Source organism: Corvus moneduloides, chromosome 25 (genome assembly GCF_009650955.1).
Source record: "Corvus moneduloides isolate bCorMon1 chromosome 25, bCorMon1.pri, whole genome shotgun sequence".
NCBI classification, from domain to species: Eukaryota; Metazoa; Chordata; class Aves; order Passeriformes; family Corvidae; genus Corvus; species Corvus moneduloides.
The window spans coordinates 1,436,894-1,453,440 of NC_045500.1; the positions used below are offsets into that span (position 1 = coordinate 1,436,894).

The 16,547-nt window shown below is 55.6% G+C and overlaps 1 protein-coding gene across 3 annotated transcripts in view; it reads left to right on the forward strand.

Annotated features, from left to right (window-relative positions):
• The window catches only part of KIRREL3 (kirre like nephrin family adhesion molecule 3), a 347,026-nt gene that overhangs the window by 328,042 nt on the left and 2,437 nt on the right, over window positions 1-16,547 (forward strand). For 2 of the 3 annotated variants that reach the window (XM_032133597.1, XM_032133599.1), the window contains 6 exons: window positions 2,002-2,102; window positions 2,181-2,379; window positions 3,454-3,489; window positions 6,237-6,344; window positions 9,994-10,103; window positions 16,247-16,333. In XM_032133597.1, coding sequence (XP_031989488.1) covers window positions 2,002-2,102; window positions 2,181-2,379; window positions 3,454-3,489; window positions 6,237-6,344; window positions 9,994-10,103; window positions 16,247-16,333 — 641 coding nt within the window. The remainder of the gene's footprint in view (window positions 1-2,001; window positions 2,103-2,180; window positions 2,380-3,453; window positions 3,490-6,236; window positions 6,345-9,993; window positions 10,104-16,246; window positions 16,334-16,547) is intronic. The other variant, XM_032133598.1, reaches the window with a different exon arrangement.

The following is a 16,547-nucleotide window of genomic DNA, read 5'->3' on the forward strand; positions in this document are numbered from 1 at the left end:
ATCAAATGCCGGCCCTGAATGCGAAGAGGCTGCAACTTTGTGCTATTATTTCTGGGCATGTTCATCTCACAAACAGTCTTTAGTCATCCACTATTATCATGATGATAAGCCTTCGACTCTGAGCTCCTGAAGCAATAATAAAAGCCAAAGCCGTTGGCATTTGTGCTATTTAAAATCCACTCGCCTTGGGGAAAATGATCCTTTTAATGATTATTAAGCCATTTTTCTCTAGCATCACCCAGTCTTGGAGCACTTCCAGAATTTATAAGTAACACACAGCCATCAAAATGGAAAGGAGATGGTTCTTTCTATTACTGTTTAGGCCTGGCCTGCAGATCCCATCACTGCTCTTGCCTCTGCTGGCCTTGGGATCATCAGGTGAGCAGCAGCATCACTGACCACAGGAGGCTGTGGACCTCCATCAGGCAAAGCAAGGGCTCACCTTCAGAAAGCTGGGCTTTCAGCGATGGATAAGTGAGAACTCACACCTTGGGATCGTGCCTAGAACAACATCTTGAGCATTGAGAGAGAAAAACACAACAAAGTGTCTTGTTTTTTTTTGCGGCCTTCTTCGATCAAAAAGGGCACAACGGTTTCCACTGCTGTACTGCTACGCCCATTACAGCAAAACAAGTCCTGACCTTCACGCCCAGCTCCTGCTATTCCTGATGTTGATGGCAGCTCCCTTCCAGCAGTAATTTCCTGAGCTGCCAGCACCGTGGTCACTGGGCAGTGAATTGTGCTTCAATGAGCTTGTTTTCCATCCATCTCCCCTTGGAACAGTGTAAGGAAGCAGGGGCAGGGCTGTGCCTCAGTGGGAAGTGTGTGGGGACTGTGTGAGTTTGGCGCAGGAAGGGGTCACTGGGATAGTTCCAGAAGGCAGCTGTGTGTCCAAATGCACGAGAGTGAAGGATTTAGCATTTTGGTACATGTTTGTGCGCTCTGGAAATTTATAAATGGCTGATTTGGATGAGAATCAGGCAGGAATACCCAGGCAAAGCTTTCTCCCCACTTCACCCCAAATCCATGAGACTTATTTTGAAGGAACACGCCAGGTGCAGGGCAGGGAGGTGGGGGAAATGGGAAAAAATCCACAAGGCTGTATTTACTGATAAAGCCAGTGACATACTCCAAACCAGGCGCGACAACCCCAAGTGAACAAAATTCTGGAGCTGGAGCAGGGGGAGTTCTGCCAGCCCCTGCCCCCCCTCTCTCCCTGCCCTGCAGCCCAGTTGTTGCTGTTTTCTTTCCTGCCAGCAGCAAGCCACTCATGGAAATGCAAATCTGCTTTAATTAAGGAGGTTAATAAACAGCTATTAGGACCCCAGCTCTTCTGCTGCTCCCCTGGGGTGATCAGGGCTGTTAGAAGAGTGAGGGACATGCTGATCCCACCAAGCCAGGCTGTCCTCTCCCACCCCTTTTCTCCAGTCACAGGACGTTCACCAAGGCAGGAGAAGGACTTTTCCCATCCCTAGCTGGCTCAGCTGGTGTTTGGCTCAGAGCCTTTCCCACCCTTTCTCACCCAGGCTGGGCTCCTTTCATGACCCAAATGCTGCAGGAGAGCCCAGCTGATGGGTGTCAAGGTTTTTCAGCAGAAACTTCTCCACCACATCTTCCTTAATGCCCTGGAGAGCAATTAGTTTAATGGTTGCTTAATGAATCTGGGAGAGAAGAGGAACATCAGGTGGGATGGGATCCTGCTGTGCTCCTGCAGCAAACAGCCCTTCTCAGAGGCCAGGCTCACCGAGGAGATGGGGGCAGGACCATTTACACCAGGGATGGGGCTACAGAGATGGGGGGACCCTGGTGCTTTGTGGGGGCTTTGCAGAAATCCAGCAGAGCCCAAAGCCTCCACTCAATGTTCTCCATCACAGGAGGTGATGGGGCTGTTGCTCCATCCCTGCCCCTCAGAGATGGACCCCAATGTCCATCCGGGGCTCCACTAACACCCCCATCCCCACCAGTCCCACGGGGTGCCAGCAGCCTCTCCTGTCTCCACAGGGCCCCCCATTATCTCCAGCACCCAGACCCAGCACGCCCTGCACGGCCAGAAGGGGCAGATCAAGTGCTTCATCCGCAGCACTCCGCCGCCAGACCGAATTGTGAGTAGCACCCCGGGGCACGGCGGGTGCCTGAAACACCTCGGGGTGCCCCGGGCTCACCCCTCTCTCGCTTGGCAGGCTTGGTCCTGGAAGGAGAACGTCCTGGAATCTGGGACCTCTGGGCGCTACACGGTGGAGACGGTGAGCACGGACGAGGGGGTCATCTCCACACTGACCATCAGCAACATTGTCCGGGCTGATTTCCAAACCATCTACAACTGCACCGCCTGGAACAGCTTCGGCTCCGACACGGAGATCATCCGGCTCAAGGAGCAAGGTGGGCACTGCTGGGGAGCTGCTGGGGGCTGGTGGGCAGCGGGAATTAGTGCCTGGCCGGGCTGTGAGAGTGAGGAGATGCTGTGAGAGGCAGGAGGTGCTCAGGAGAGCTCTTGGGATGCCAAAAAGGAAATTAGGAAGGATGGTGACGAGGCTCCAGCTGTGGTAGCTGGAGGATTGCATCCTTAGGGCACGTGGTCTTGGCAAAGGGGCAGGAGCAGGGACAAGCCCTGTAAAGTCTCTGCTTGATAAGGTATTCCTGATTTTACCTGTCCTGCTAAAGCTGGAGGGCACGGGCTGGTCCTGCAGCCCTTAGTCCCTGTCCCACAGTACAAGGTGATGTCACTGCCCCAGGCTGAAGGATCATTTACAGTCTTGGAGAAACCGGAGTGGCTGCTCCCAGCAGACCCCGCTGCTCCACGGTGATGGGAGTGAGCAGGAGGAAGGTGTTTGGGCTGGTGGCAACCCTCCATCCTGGCCACCAGCCACAGTGCCAGCGTCTTACAGGGCTGGGCTCGAACACCCAGCAATTCCCAGGGGATGCCCAGGGAAATTCCACTCTCAGGGCTCTCCATAGCAAGGGAGGGAGACAGCTTGTGTGAGGAATGCTTAGCTCCTGGAGGAACTCCAGTTCTCCTCTATTTTATTAAATGCCAGGGCAGGCAGGTGGATTGTTCTCATTAAGCCGTGATTTATAGGCAAGGCTGGCGTCCAGATTAAATCAGAGCTAAATGAACCCCTTAAAATTAGCCTTGGGCTTCTTCCAACGCAAACAGAGCCAGTGGTTTTTCCAGGTCGTCTGCCAGTCAGCGGGAGCGCTCGGCGGCGAGCCCGGGTCCCGGCGGAGGGTGGCCGGGCAGCCGAGCCGGCTCCGAGCTCGGATCCAGACATCCCTGCTGGGCCACGCGAGGGGACAGCCCTGCCCGGGCCGGGGGGACAGCGCAGGGTGGCAGAGGCATCCCCTTCACGGGGCCAGCCCCGGAGCAGAGCGGAGCAGAGGGCTGAGCGCTCAGGAAGGCTGCGGTGGGCGCGTGGGCTGTGCAAGGCTGTGGACACTTGCTTTATTTTCAAACAGGTACGGAAATGAAATCAGGAGCTGGTATTCAAGCAGGTACGGAAATCATGAGCTGACGGTGAATGTGGATTGTCCCCAGCCATTACCACACCTGAGGGCCCGGCGTCCTCCTCCCGGCCCGGCAGCTTTCCATAGGGCAGGCAGGGCAGGAAGGGGCGTAGGGAAGCTGCAGGGCGGTGACTGGGGCAGGACTGGGAAGCTGGAGTGGTCCAGCCTCCCCTGTGCCACTGAGCCACTCTGGAAACCAGCAGTTCTGTGCCCCAGCTCCCCAGTCGCTGGGAGGGAGATGCTGTTACTCAGTCATGTTTAAAAAGTTGCAGAAGTCCCATAAAGTGCTACTTTGGGACAAAAACAAAGAGGGGAAAGTACATGTTTCCAGGGTCCTTTGCAGACATCAGCTTGGTTCAACATCGTGGGAGAATGCTGGCCAGCATCCATTGGCACCAGAGCAGGTTTGGATGGATCTTGGGGCAGATGCTGCAGGATGTGCTGCCCTTGTGGTTCCTCCTCCTGTGCCCCAGAGAAGGATTCCCGGGAGAGCCAGCAATCTGCCCCTCCTCAGCTCACCCATCCCTACAGGACAGTTTACCATCCCCACCATTCCTGTCCCTGCCCCTCTGCAGTTGCCTTTATTCCAGCCCAGGATAAATTTCCCCACCCCATTCCCTGCCTGATTCTCCATCATCTTCATCCCCATCGCCACCTGCTTCTCCCTGAGCTCTGCACTGCAGATCCCACTCCGCCAAAGCTGAGAGCCAGCCAGCCCTCCCAGGGCCTCCAGGCTCCTTTCTCTCCACCCCCTTGTTCCATATTTCCCTTGGAAGGCCAAAAAAATCCCATGAGGGACTGCCACTGTTGGCAGGGGCACTGCCTAGCAGGCGGCCTCAGAAAATCCCGGTTTCTTCTTGCCATGGCTCAGCTGCTGTGTTGGAGGATGCTGATTTTAGGGTGATTTTAGGATTTTAGGTCCCTGGGGCAGCTGCAGCACCTGTCCCCTGCGCTCCAGCTCGAGGCAGCAGAGCACTGAGGGGATTTGCCTTTTCACCACCTGGGCACTCTCAGAGGTTTGGTGATGGATTGATTCAGTGCCACGTGAGTCATGCCACCAGTGGCCCAGCTTGAGTGACACGCGACACATCAAGGGACCAGCAGGAAATCCATGAGCAAGCCACAAAGTGGGAAACATCAGTTCTTTTTTGATCAAGAGCGAGCAGAGCCTAAACTCAATCAGCAGCACATTTTTATCACCCTGCAGTTCCCAAATTAGGGCTCAGGACCCAGGAGCTCCACAGCCATGGCTTAAGGGTACCATGAAGTGGCTTTAGTGGATGCTGGTGGAATGACAACTGCCCCCAGTCCCACCAGTAAGGGTGTGTGGCCCTTGGGAAGGATGAAAGGCACAGGTGGCATCTGTGGTCTCAGGTCCAGGATGAAATTCGTGCCCAACCCCAGCTCCACACCAGTGGGCAATGGGAGATGGTTCCTGTATCACCCAGTCAGGTGATAATCCCTGGGCTTTGCTTCTCAGCTGGGTCACCCCCTGTGTCCCCAGGCTCCAGCAGCATTCGTGTCCCCCATCTGCACAGACCTCTGAGGAGAACCACGTCTCTGCATCCATGTTCCCATAAATCCATCCCATCCATTTCCAAGGCAAGGGCTCCAAGGAGAAAACACCTTCCAAGGAGGTGTCCAGGAAAATTGTGACGACACACTCACCCAGCTCATCAGGTCATCCTGGACAGGGTTATCCCTCTTTTGGTTCACAAGGTCCTACAGGGTGCTTAGAAAGAGAAGGAACGGGGACCTAGAGATGCCTGCAGCTTTAGGTGAGAGGATCTTTGGGATGTAGTTCATCATCCCAGCCAAGGAAGGCGATTTGTGGTAGCCACCGCTGTGGTGTCCTGCAGTGGGAGTGCTGCCCATCACTGCCCCTCCTTAATCCAACCCAAATCTCACTGGAAAGTCAGAGCTGTGCCTGGAGGAACTGGAGAGCCAGAGCAGGGAGATAACGAGGCTTTGGGGCTCCAAATCTGACCCTCTCACCATAAATGTGATTTCCCATTCCGCCCTCCCCACACCTCACCAGCTGCTGCCAGGGTCTGCGTAGACAAATCAGCTTTGCTGGCTGAGCCACCGCCCAAAATTCCCACCAGGAACTCGGTGACAGAGTTCTTGTAGGCAGAAGGATGTGAGGATGCACCCCCTGCTCTGCCTCCCACAGACCCTGCCCACACATCCCACCCCGCAGTGCTCAGCCCCAGCATGGGCCATCCCTCCTGTCCCAGTCTTTGTAGCACCCTCAGGAATTCGGGAAGGAGGACAGTCGATAAGCCACGGGAGAAGGCAGGAAATTGGGGTATAAAATAGGCAGGGGCTGTGAATGATGACTTGGGCTAAGTCATCCATCAGCCTGCTCGAATGCCATTTCTCTTTATATTAACACACGGTCTTCTTTCGCACTTCATCCTTTAGAGAAGCTCATTCATTAACCCGCAGGGTACTAATGAGAGCCATTGCTAATCTGCTCCTCTGGCTCCCCCCTCCTCTCCTCCCAGGGTAAACTGAGGCACGGAACGAGCAGGGTTGTACAAATTGCAGTGTCCCACGGGCAGCCTGTGCCGACATCACCCCATGCAGGGATGGGGGAGCAGGGAAGGAGGCCCCAAAACCCTCCCCAGGCTCATCACTGAGCCTCTTACCAGTAGCCAGGGGTGGGTCCCTATGGGAAAAGCCTCCTCTGTGACCTTCATCCCGCTTCATGCTTCCTCTCCTTCCTCTTGCAGAGTCGGTGCCCATGGCGGTGATCATCGGAGTGGCCGTGGGGGCCGGTGTGGCGTTCCTGGTGCTGATGGCCACCATCGTTGCCTTCTGCTGTGCCCGCTCCCAGAGGAGTAAGTGTCACCCCGGGCCACTCTGCGTCTCTTTGGAAGGGCTGAGGGGAGAACTCTGGGGAGAGGGTGAATCGAGTGGAGCGGGGAGAAAATAGAGCCTGAATTTACTGATGCCACTTAATTTATTAAATTTACTTGTCATCACAAGCTGCTTCTCATGTTGGCCTACCAACAACGGGCAGGCCTGTGGGAAAAGGAAAGGGTTTATGGAAAACATGCCAGGGTAACTGCTGATCCCTGTTAGCAGCACAGGAGGTGTGCAGGGGACCTCTTAATCTCTCCCTTGGAGAAATCCTGACGTCCAAGAGGGAGAAGCATCCTCGCTGTGCCACATCGGTGCTTAAAAACCCTCCAGAGTTCTGCTTCTGTTTTAATTCCAGTTTTCCTGACGTGCATATTCCTAGCAGGAATGACAGCCAGCAGAGTGGTTTTTCATGGGACTCATGCGTTTTGGAGTCTGGCTGCAGTGGGAATACAAGTCAAAGTGACATCAGAGACGCAGGTAGAGGAGGAGGAGGGGGAAACAGCGTGGGATTGTCTGGCCTCATTAAAAAGACACCAGGAAATTAAAGGAGGATCATTGGCTCCATGAAAAGGCACCAAACCAGGAGGGAGAAGAGTGTGATTGTCTAGAGCATTCCAAGCCTCTGGGGAGAGGAGGAGATCCTTGGCGCTGCTCCCGGCTCGCGAGACGCGTGGTGCGGATTCCGGGATGCCAAACTCTCCACGTGTGTGCCAGAAAACCCAGTTGTTGTTCTTTTTTTTTTTTCGCCCCCCCTTGATGGTTTACAAAGCCATCAAAGACACCAGGCTGCACCTGGATTCAGTACAGACACACATGGCCCCCCACTGCAGAAATGTGTTTAATTTTCAGCATGATAATGAGGCCTCTCCCTGTTTTATCCCATTTTATTTGAACTCTCACAGCCTCCATTAGCAAGAATTAACGAATCAAATGGGGAAAGTCATTTCTCTTGCTTTTTGGGGAAGGATTGCTGATGGACAGGACCCAATACCAGGCCAGTTTGATGTCGTGGAGGTCATTTGGCAGCAAGGGACAATGCAAGCACCTGAAGGAAGCAGGACCACACCGTGTTCCTGAGTCCATGGGCTGTTTTTTCCCCATGCCACATCCTTCAGAGAAACAGAGAGCGTGTGGTTCATTATTTCCCTCTCGTTTGATGGAACCAGATGGTGCAGGGCTCTTCACAGGACCCATGATTTCACAGCAATGCCATGACAACAGATCCCAGACATGGTGAAAACACCGGGATTTAGACCCTCACAAGCTGGAGGCGTGCAAGGATGGGCTGCTCTTCAAGGGGAAAGCCAGGAGGGGACAAGGCCATCCCAGCCAAATGCCTTGTGTGATTTATCCCATTGGTAAATCAGGAAGAAGAGGCATTTTCCTCACCAGGGCTGGGAAGATAGGTTCTGGAGAGAGGGCACTGGGCAGGGCTTGAAGTCCCTTTCTTCCACTGTGCTTCCAGTGCTGTCCTGCTTAGAAAAGGTTTTTGGGACTCAGGCACAGCACAGGCTGCTGGGTCTGGGCATCTTCCCTGCTCTGCTGCTCCCTGGCACTGTGATTCCCTGGGGACAGGTCAGCAGCACGGCCAGGCCAGGGCAGGGGTCCCTGTGCTCCCTACAAGGCTTCTTTGCCATTCCCTTCGGGATCAGAATAAGCAGATCACCCAAGAAATCAGCAAAGATCCCTGCCCTGATCTCCCTTCCCTCCCCAAAAACCTTATGGGAAGGGAAGAGCCGGACCCAGCTGGGGACAGCAGCAAATCTGGGGTGCAGGTGGGATTCCCCAGCCTGAGATCCGTGCAGGGGGTGCTGGTGGCACTGAGGCCCCTCAGTTCCCCTTCACCTGGCTCCAAAAACCACTGGAAGCTCCCAAAACAGAGTCTCTCCTTGGGTTTGGGGGAACTGGGAGCAGCTGAACCAGACCCCAGGGACACTCAGGGTGCAGAACCCTGCACGGAAGGACTTGGATGTGCCAGGTGGATGGGCTTTTACCCCAGTTTGGAGGTGCTGATGCCAACTGGATGCTGTGGCCACTGTCTCTGGTGGCAGGAGGGCAGAAGCGCCAGGCTGAAAGGTGAGGAAAGGAATTCCATCCCTGCTAGTGGTGTGTGATGTGCAGAGTTATTACAGAGATCAGCTCAGGAATGATGGGATCAACAGAGCGCTTGGATATCAGGAGAAGGAGCCATTTCCTGCCAGGATGACTGCAGATTCCTCTCCCAAGACAAATACTGGAGCGTTGTGCCATCATTTACAGCAACATCCTGGTGCAGGCTGTTGTGTGGAGGGGACACAGTGACCCAGTGCAGTCACTCTGGAGAAGGAATCTCCTGACCCAGCCACTGACCACAGCTAACAGCACTGGGGGGGGCAATTCCTGACCATGTTCTGGGAAAATGCAGCAAAAGTAAAAAGGACCAGGTGCAAGCACACCGAGCCTGGAGGCTCTGGAAAAGAAAAAAATTTACTTTACTGCACATCTGTTGTTGTATCTTCAGTGACTTAACGGCCCAGAGTTATTTAAGGGGGAACACTCCTGGGAGAGGAGCTGCAAGACACTGATTAGCTTCTCCTTGTGATTAAAGACGGAGGCTCCAGCACCAGGAACGTGGTCCCAGCAGGAAAACATTAAAAAAAAAAGCTGTAGTAACTTCCCAGTGAAAGCCTTTGCCTTGTGCCCTGAGACTTGGAGAGGTCTGGGGGCTGCGGGTATCGAGGACAGGGGATGCTGGGAGAGATGAATTCGAGGATGGAGCTTCAAGCTGGTGTCGGTTACACCATTCGGTTTGGTTTAGAGATAAAACTCCCGGGGGCTCCAGTCCTTTCTGGACTGATCCCTGCAATCCTGGCTTGGCTGCATCCGTCAGCTGGAGGTAGATCTGACAAACCGGCGGTTCAAGGCAGGTTTTGGGTCTGGGAGGGCTGGCACAGCCATCCTGGGAGGTGAGAGCCAGATCCGTGGCTGGGGACCAGCTTCAAAGCTGTTGAGGTCTCGCTGCTCGGATTTGCCTCCATCTCTGCTTTTCATCTCAGCTTTGCGCCGCCGTTCTGCTCCCGCTGCTCCACGTCTGTGGTTTAATTCTGCTAAAATGACTTGTTCAAAGCACGCCTGACACCTTCAGGGAAGGCAGGGAGTCTCTCCAGGAATGTTTCTCTCTTCTCTCATTGTTGTCTCCAGGCTGCTTGGAGATGATAAAACCATCCCTGTGCTCATTGCTTGGCCTTTTCCATGTGTTGTCTGCACCCCAGACTGGGGGAAGCTTTTCTCAGGGGTTCCCAGTCCCTGGGCAGAGCTAGTCCATCCCTCAGGAGCAGCATTTCCTACGGGTCAGCAGGCTGGACAGTGACCCCACTCCCTGTGGGGAGTCCCTGGTCCCTGGGACCAGCCCCTGGTCACAGCCCCGTGAGTGTGGCAGAGGCCAACCGAGCTCCCAAAGGAATTCCTGTAGGAGTCTGAGCTGTCCCTACCTCATGGCAATGCAAATATCGCTCCTCCAGCTCTCCAGTGGGCTTGCTAAGCCGGGTTTATTTTCCCTGGTGCTGCCAGGCATCTTGCAGGTCCCTGCAGAAGCTCCACTGCTGCCTCGGACTAACCCCCTTCTCCCTCTCCCTCTTTTCCCAGATCTCAAGGGTGTGGTTTCTGCCAAGAACGATATCCGTGTGGAGATCGTGCACAAAGAGCCGGCCTCGGGCAGGGAGGCCGAGGAGCACCCGACCATCAAGCAGCTGATGGTAAGGAATTCCTTCCCCGCCCTAAGCGATTGCTCCGGGCCAAAGTCTGATGGTAACGAGCACGGGCGCTGTCGCTCAGCCCCGTAATAACCACCCAAGGCAAAGATGCCCTTCCAAAGATCCTGTTCTCAAGATCCACATCCTCCTGCCCTAAAAACTCCTCGAGTGAAACTTGGCTGGTGAGGCGGAAGAGCTGGGAGGGGTTGATTGCGGTGGCCCAGCTGCCCGCCGGGCTAATCGCAAAGCAAATTTTCCACCTCACATCTGGAAAGCTGCGGAGGGCAGGGAGACTCGCAAGGGATGAGCACGAGGTGATAAGGAGCTCATTAACCAGCCAGGTGTGTGCGCAGGGCTGGATGCACACCCAGTCTGCACCTGGGTCTGTAACAGCCGGGGAGGTGTCACCTGCCCAAGGCCACCTGAGGGGACGGACAGACACGGCCAGGGCAAGAGGTGGATGGCTGAGATCCCAGGAAACTCAGCGTGGACTGTGCATGCTCACCAGCAGCCCGCTGTGGTCACTGTTCTCTCTGTCTCAGCCCCAGTTTGCCTTCGCTTTCACTTGCTGTTGACAAACAGAAGCTGAAAAATGGCAAACGAAGGTGAGTGGCTGTAAAAAAGGAGAGAAAAGAGTGGATGGGAAAGGGAGAAGGGGTTGAAGAAGCCAGTGACTGCTTTCTAGGCTGCTGGGTGGCTTTTTCCCCCCTCTAACTCTCCAGTTTTTGGACAGCACTTGTGTGTCCTGCCTGCAAAAGCCATTCCGTGAATCCCTGGTGGGAAGGCAAGACTGAGCATCGTAGGGTGGGTGGAATTGCTTGCTGGAATTGTCAGGATTGTCAGAGCATTTAGACAGCCAGGGAGCCTCCAAACAACGAGGAGGAGGAGGAGGTGGTAGAGATCTGGCGACTCATCCCAGCACCGAAACCCATCCCAAGACCTTTGTTCCCAGTAGGGCTTTGCCCTGAGAAATCTGCAAGTCCACGGTGGGATTTGCAAGGCTGGAAGGGCAGAGGAGGCTGGGACTGGGTTTGGAGCAATCTGCTGGGATGAAGGGGAATGAGAAGCTTCCTCTCCATGGGACCCTGTACATCATCTGTGTGATCAGCAGTGCCGAGCCCAGATCTGGCTCCCACGGGGGCATCTGGGATCATCCCAAATCCCACTCCAGACTGTAGCCACCAGGCTGGAAGCACACCCGAAGCCTCAGCAGAATACTTACCACTGTGAGTGAACAAGGAAGAGAGTGGTCATGGGACAGGGTCTTGGAAGCCATCCTGGGGCCTTTCTTAGATTATATTTGCAGGATTTCACATCAGTGTGTGCCTTGGTGTGGCTGGGAGCAGAGCTGTGCCGGACACATTGCAATGAGGATCCTGGCAGGGTGGAAATGGTGCAGAAAAAATGACAACATTTGTTTGAGAGCTGGGGAAAAATGCCTTCCAGGGAGAGAGGTCGTGGAGCTCCTGGGGTTATCAGCCAGACTGGTGAGAGGTGGTTTGGTCACGGCACAGAGGAACTGTTTAAGTGCAAACAGGGAAGGCGAAGCTGAGCGCTTTTGGATGTGGCACAACAGAGCCTGGCTGGACTGGAAGAGGGTGATTCTTCCCCTCTCCTGGCCAAATCCAGGCATTTTCCCTGAAAACACAGCAGTTGGAAATGACATCGTTGGATCAGCACCGTTCAGGAGCTGGAAGAGATGGTCCGTGATCTCTGACGCTGATGCTGGGAGGGTTTGGCACCAGCTGGGACATCCTACCTGCAGGGAGAAGGCATCTAAGTCCCCTCCCCTGCCTGGATTGGAGCCTCCCCACCCTCATCTGCCCTCTGCTAGCATGTTCCCAGGAAATACTCCCTGATTCTTTCTCTCCTCAGAGTCCACAGGGACCCCATCTCTCCCTCATCCACCTCCTTGCTGTGTCCAACAGCCGGTGTGGGCATCCTCCTCCGGCCATCAGACACCCAGCCTTGGACGCCAAACAGATTCCTGATAAAATGTTCCGACTTTGTCAATGAAGTGAAGGACCAAGTTAAAAACTTCCTCTTGCTGATGAGCAGCAATGAGACCCCTCTGGCAGGAGGAGGAGGGCAGCGCCCAGCACCTCCCTATCCTCACCCCGGGATTTTCCAGCTCTCCCTCCTCCCAGCGCCAGCATTATTCCCTCTGCTTCCCCATTTGCCTCCTGTGAGATCTCCGTCCCTTGAGGTGATCTCCTCGCCCTCAGCAGTGTTCATCACACCCTGCACTTCAGCAGCAGCTGTGGCTGTCGTTGCCATGCCGGGGCCTCGGGATCATTACTGTGGATGTTAGCGAGGAGCAGCCACGCTGGCAAACAGCTCCTCGCTGCTCTCCATCCTAACCCCATCCCGGCCTCTTGGCCGCGCTCCTGAGTGCAGCACAGCCTGACCTGCTCCTGCTGAATTTCAGGATCCTCAGCACCGTGGATGTGCCTTCGCTGCTCGGTTTCCCACCGTGTCCCGCTCTGCCGGAGCATTCCTGGCCGCAGAGCGCCAGCGTGACTCCCGCCCCCCCAAACGCTCTTTTGTCATTCTCCAGCCATCTGTGACCTCGGCGGCTCACCGTGCTTTTCACAAGTCATTATTCATGCATCTATAAATTCATTAACACCTTAGGATACGCGTCACGCTGGCTGATTTGCATATGTTCACATTGCCTCAGCGTCGTGCCCACCCCCTGCTCCGAGAGCTGTTCTGCCAGGCAGTGCCCGCGGGCAGGGAAAAGGCTGCCAGCTCTAGGGCTGGAGGCAAAAGAGCCTGGTGAAGGGTCTGATCCTGGGGAAATAAACCACAACAGCCGCGTTCTCTCTCCTGCGGGATGACGGCAGCTCCGTCGAGCCCGGGCTGTAAGGATGGAGATGAAGAGCATCATCAGCTCCGGTCCTCACCATGGCTGGGTTTATTCCTGGCTGATGCCTCCCCACCCGTGAAATGGGGTTGATAATCCCAAAGGAGCCATCCCCACCGCCATGAGCAGCCAGAGAAGATCCCAAAGCAGCAGGCAGGCAGGGGCATCCCAGAGATCTCCATCTCTGGATCATCCCTTCCATCGGAGGGGATCCAGTGTGGCCACACAGATCCAGGCATCACCTTTGGTTCATATTTGGAGTGGAACAGCCAAAATAATCCATCCAGTGACAGGTTTATCTTTTCCTGTCTCCTTAAACCCATCCCTCTGCTCCAAGGGCTGTTCCCAGTTTCTTCACGGCCTTCACAGGTGATCAGCACCAGACACCTTTTCCAGACAGGGGCTCAGCTCAGATCCCTGTGGAAGAAGCAGAATTTCCATTCTGGGCGAGGCTCATTCCTACCTGCAGCCCAATGGACACAGCATCCCTCTCGCTGCCTTCCTCCCGTGCCCGCGGGCTGGGACATGGTCCCCGTGCCCAGCGGCCACTGCCACCGCCACCCTGGGAAGCACCAGCAACCCCGAGCTGGCAGAGCCGGGCCTGGACTGGAGCCAGGCTGCGTCTCCACAACATCCAGCCTCGCCCGGGAGGCGCGGGGAACATCCCTCCCACACAGCCGACCCCTTCCAGCAGCACCAGCCCAGCCAAAAGCAACGTTTTGGGGAGAGGTGGGACAAGAAAGGAGAAGCTGCAGCTTCTCCTGTGGTGGGCAGCCACACCCGCCCCCGTGGGAGCTCACATCACTGGGCGACCGAGATCAGAGCCGGTGTTTGAAGGTGATAAAGCTTCATCCAGCTGGGAATTCCCAGAGGGGTTCTTTATTCATGGCCTTGTTCCCTCCCTGGGAGCAGAGGAAGTCGCTGTTCGAGAATCGGCGTCAGCATCCCTCACCCTGGTAACGTCTGGCCCGCACAAGTGCTGCCGGGTGGCATCCAATTACCCAACCAGCCGGAAATATTGTAATTAAACCTGGAGCGAGGTGGGGGGAGGCACTCGGAGCCCGCCAGGTCTGGAGGATACTCAGGGACCTGAAGCAGCGTTTTAGAAAACATATTGTGTCCACTAATGAAAGCCAAGAATTTAATATCCTGTCGGATTCTCCACCTCAGAGGCCTCATCTGGGGGCGTGAAATGCGGGAGAGCTCCGCATTTCCAGAGCGGAGCGGGAGGCACGGCGCTGCCTGCTGCTTCCATCCGGTGTTTCCCTGCGCTGAGTGACCCCGAGAAGTCACTGTGCTCTGCAGGGACGCGCTCCCTGCGCGCTGGGAGCCAGCACGGCGGAGCCGAGGTGATGCTTCAGCATCTCTCGGGGGTCCCTGCCTTTTGCAGCGGGGGAAACCGAGGCGGCGGCAGGCAGGGGTGCAGGGGTGCCGTTTGTCACATCCCTCGGCCACGCTGATCCAGGAGGGACCGGCGGGGTTTGGGATGGGCAGGACTTTACACCCCACCTTTCTGGGGATGGCGAAGGCTGCTGGCGCCTGGCAGTGCCAAGCAGGATTGAGTCCTGGCGTGAGATTCCCAGGGGTGGGAACGGCGCTGGCAGGAGGGGAGTGGTGGGCACGAGGCTCTAACAGACCGGTGCAAGGTCCGGAGCATGTTGGTGCTGTCACCTGGCTGGAGAAAGCCACTGCTCTGGAAAAACTCCAGGAATGGCACTGGCATCCATGCCAGGGCACTCAGATATCTCCGGTCTCTTTTTCCATGTATTTCCCTCTCGCCCTTCGTAATCCCCATTAATATTGGTGATGGACTGAACTTGAGTTAATTTCCCTCCCTTTCCGGTGATGACAAAGTGGAAATCACACTAACGAGGATCCCACCGCCCACTAATTAATGCTGTAAGACTTTAATAAAGGTGACGTTAATGACTGGCTCTAATGGGGGAGTTGGAGGTTCAGTGATGTGATGGCGCTTTATGGACCCCACGTGGGGATTCCCTGCAGTCCCCAAATCCGCGGGGCGCAGCCGAATTCAAAGCGTCCTGCCAGCCCCAGGGACAGGCAGGGTCCCCACGGGGCTCGAGGAGCATCCCAGTGCCTGGATCATTCCCACCATCCCTTCAAGAGGCAACATGAAACGGCCTAAAACACCCCGTCAAACCCGACATTCATTCCAGGGAGGTTTGGTTCCCACCTCCCTTCTCCCCTCTCCATGTCTGCGTTTGTCCTGCCCCCCTGGGTCATCCGCGCCAACAACAAAAGCGCCAAATCCAAGAAGAAATGGTTTTTCTTTTTCTTTCCGAGCTAGGACGTGTTAAACCCTTTCGATAGGGTGAACACCCCCAGCCTCTGCCTTCCAGAGATGCTTTAGAGCATCGAGGGAGTCGCTGGGGCTGGCAGAGCAAAAACAACCCCCTCCACATCCCATTTTAGCTGCACTCGTTTAATCCGCGGCGACATTTGTATTTATCCCGGCAAATCAATGGCTGATCCAGGCTTTCTTTTCCCTAGGAAAACTCAGGTATTTTAATTTATTGCCTTTAACAGCCACATCAAAGGCTTTCGGGAGATGAACAGCAAGTGCCGCGAGGTGAATTTCCACAGCCACTTACCATCTTAAAGAGGAGAGAATTTGGGCAATAAAAGGGGATTTTGGGACTGATGTGGGGCTGTGATGCCAGAGAAGCCGGGCTGGAGGCGTCCGGTGAATACGGGAGAAGCTAAAAAAAGGCGACTGAGAAATTGGTTGATAATTATTCTGCTTCCTGCACAGCCCCGCGTGCTGAAGGAAGGGTAATTAAAGCTGTGGTGTAATTAATGTGCACCTTGCCCCGCCTCCCCCCCCCCCCCCCCATCACAGCCGGCCTTCAAAGGAAAACTAATGAGGCGGCCAAGTTCAGCTGAGGAGGAAAGGATGAAAAGAAGGGGGGGAAAAAGGAGAATTTGGGGGTGTTGCTTTGGGAAGGTGGGTGCAGCCGCAACCCTCACCACGGTAAATAATTCGTTTTCTGCATCAGCCCGGCCTTTTCTGTCCTAAACAGGGAAAAACAATCTGTAACCCAGGGAATCACGTGGCTTTTGGGCATCTGCCCGGCTCCGCCGCCCTCGGACACCGCTGGGGCACCCCTGGGGAGGTCCTTGAATCCGGCTGGTGGCAACTTCCTCGTGCCGTGGGGCTAATGAGGGATGTGAGGCTCGCCCCACATGGCCTGGGGGTGATGGGACAGCCGGGGGACAGGAGGTGCCTGGGATGCTGACCCCTGTCTGCATCCTTTCCTAGATGGACCGGGGGGAGTTCCAGCAGGATTCGGTGCTGAAGCAGCTCGAGGTGCTCAAGGAGGAGGAGAAGGAGTTTCAAAACCTGAAGGTGAGATGGATCCTGGAGGATCCTGCCTCTGTCCCCAAACCCACGAAGAGATGGGGTCAGAGCCCCCCAGGTCACTCCTGGCAGAGGGGCTGCATCCCGGGGGTGCTGGGAACCCCTCTCCGTGCCCACCACCGGGCAGAACCAGCTCATGCCTCACCCAGCATTGCTGCTGCCAGGCTGTCTGTCCTCGGGCCATGTCCCCAGTGGTGGTGGC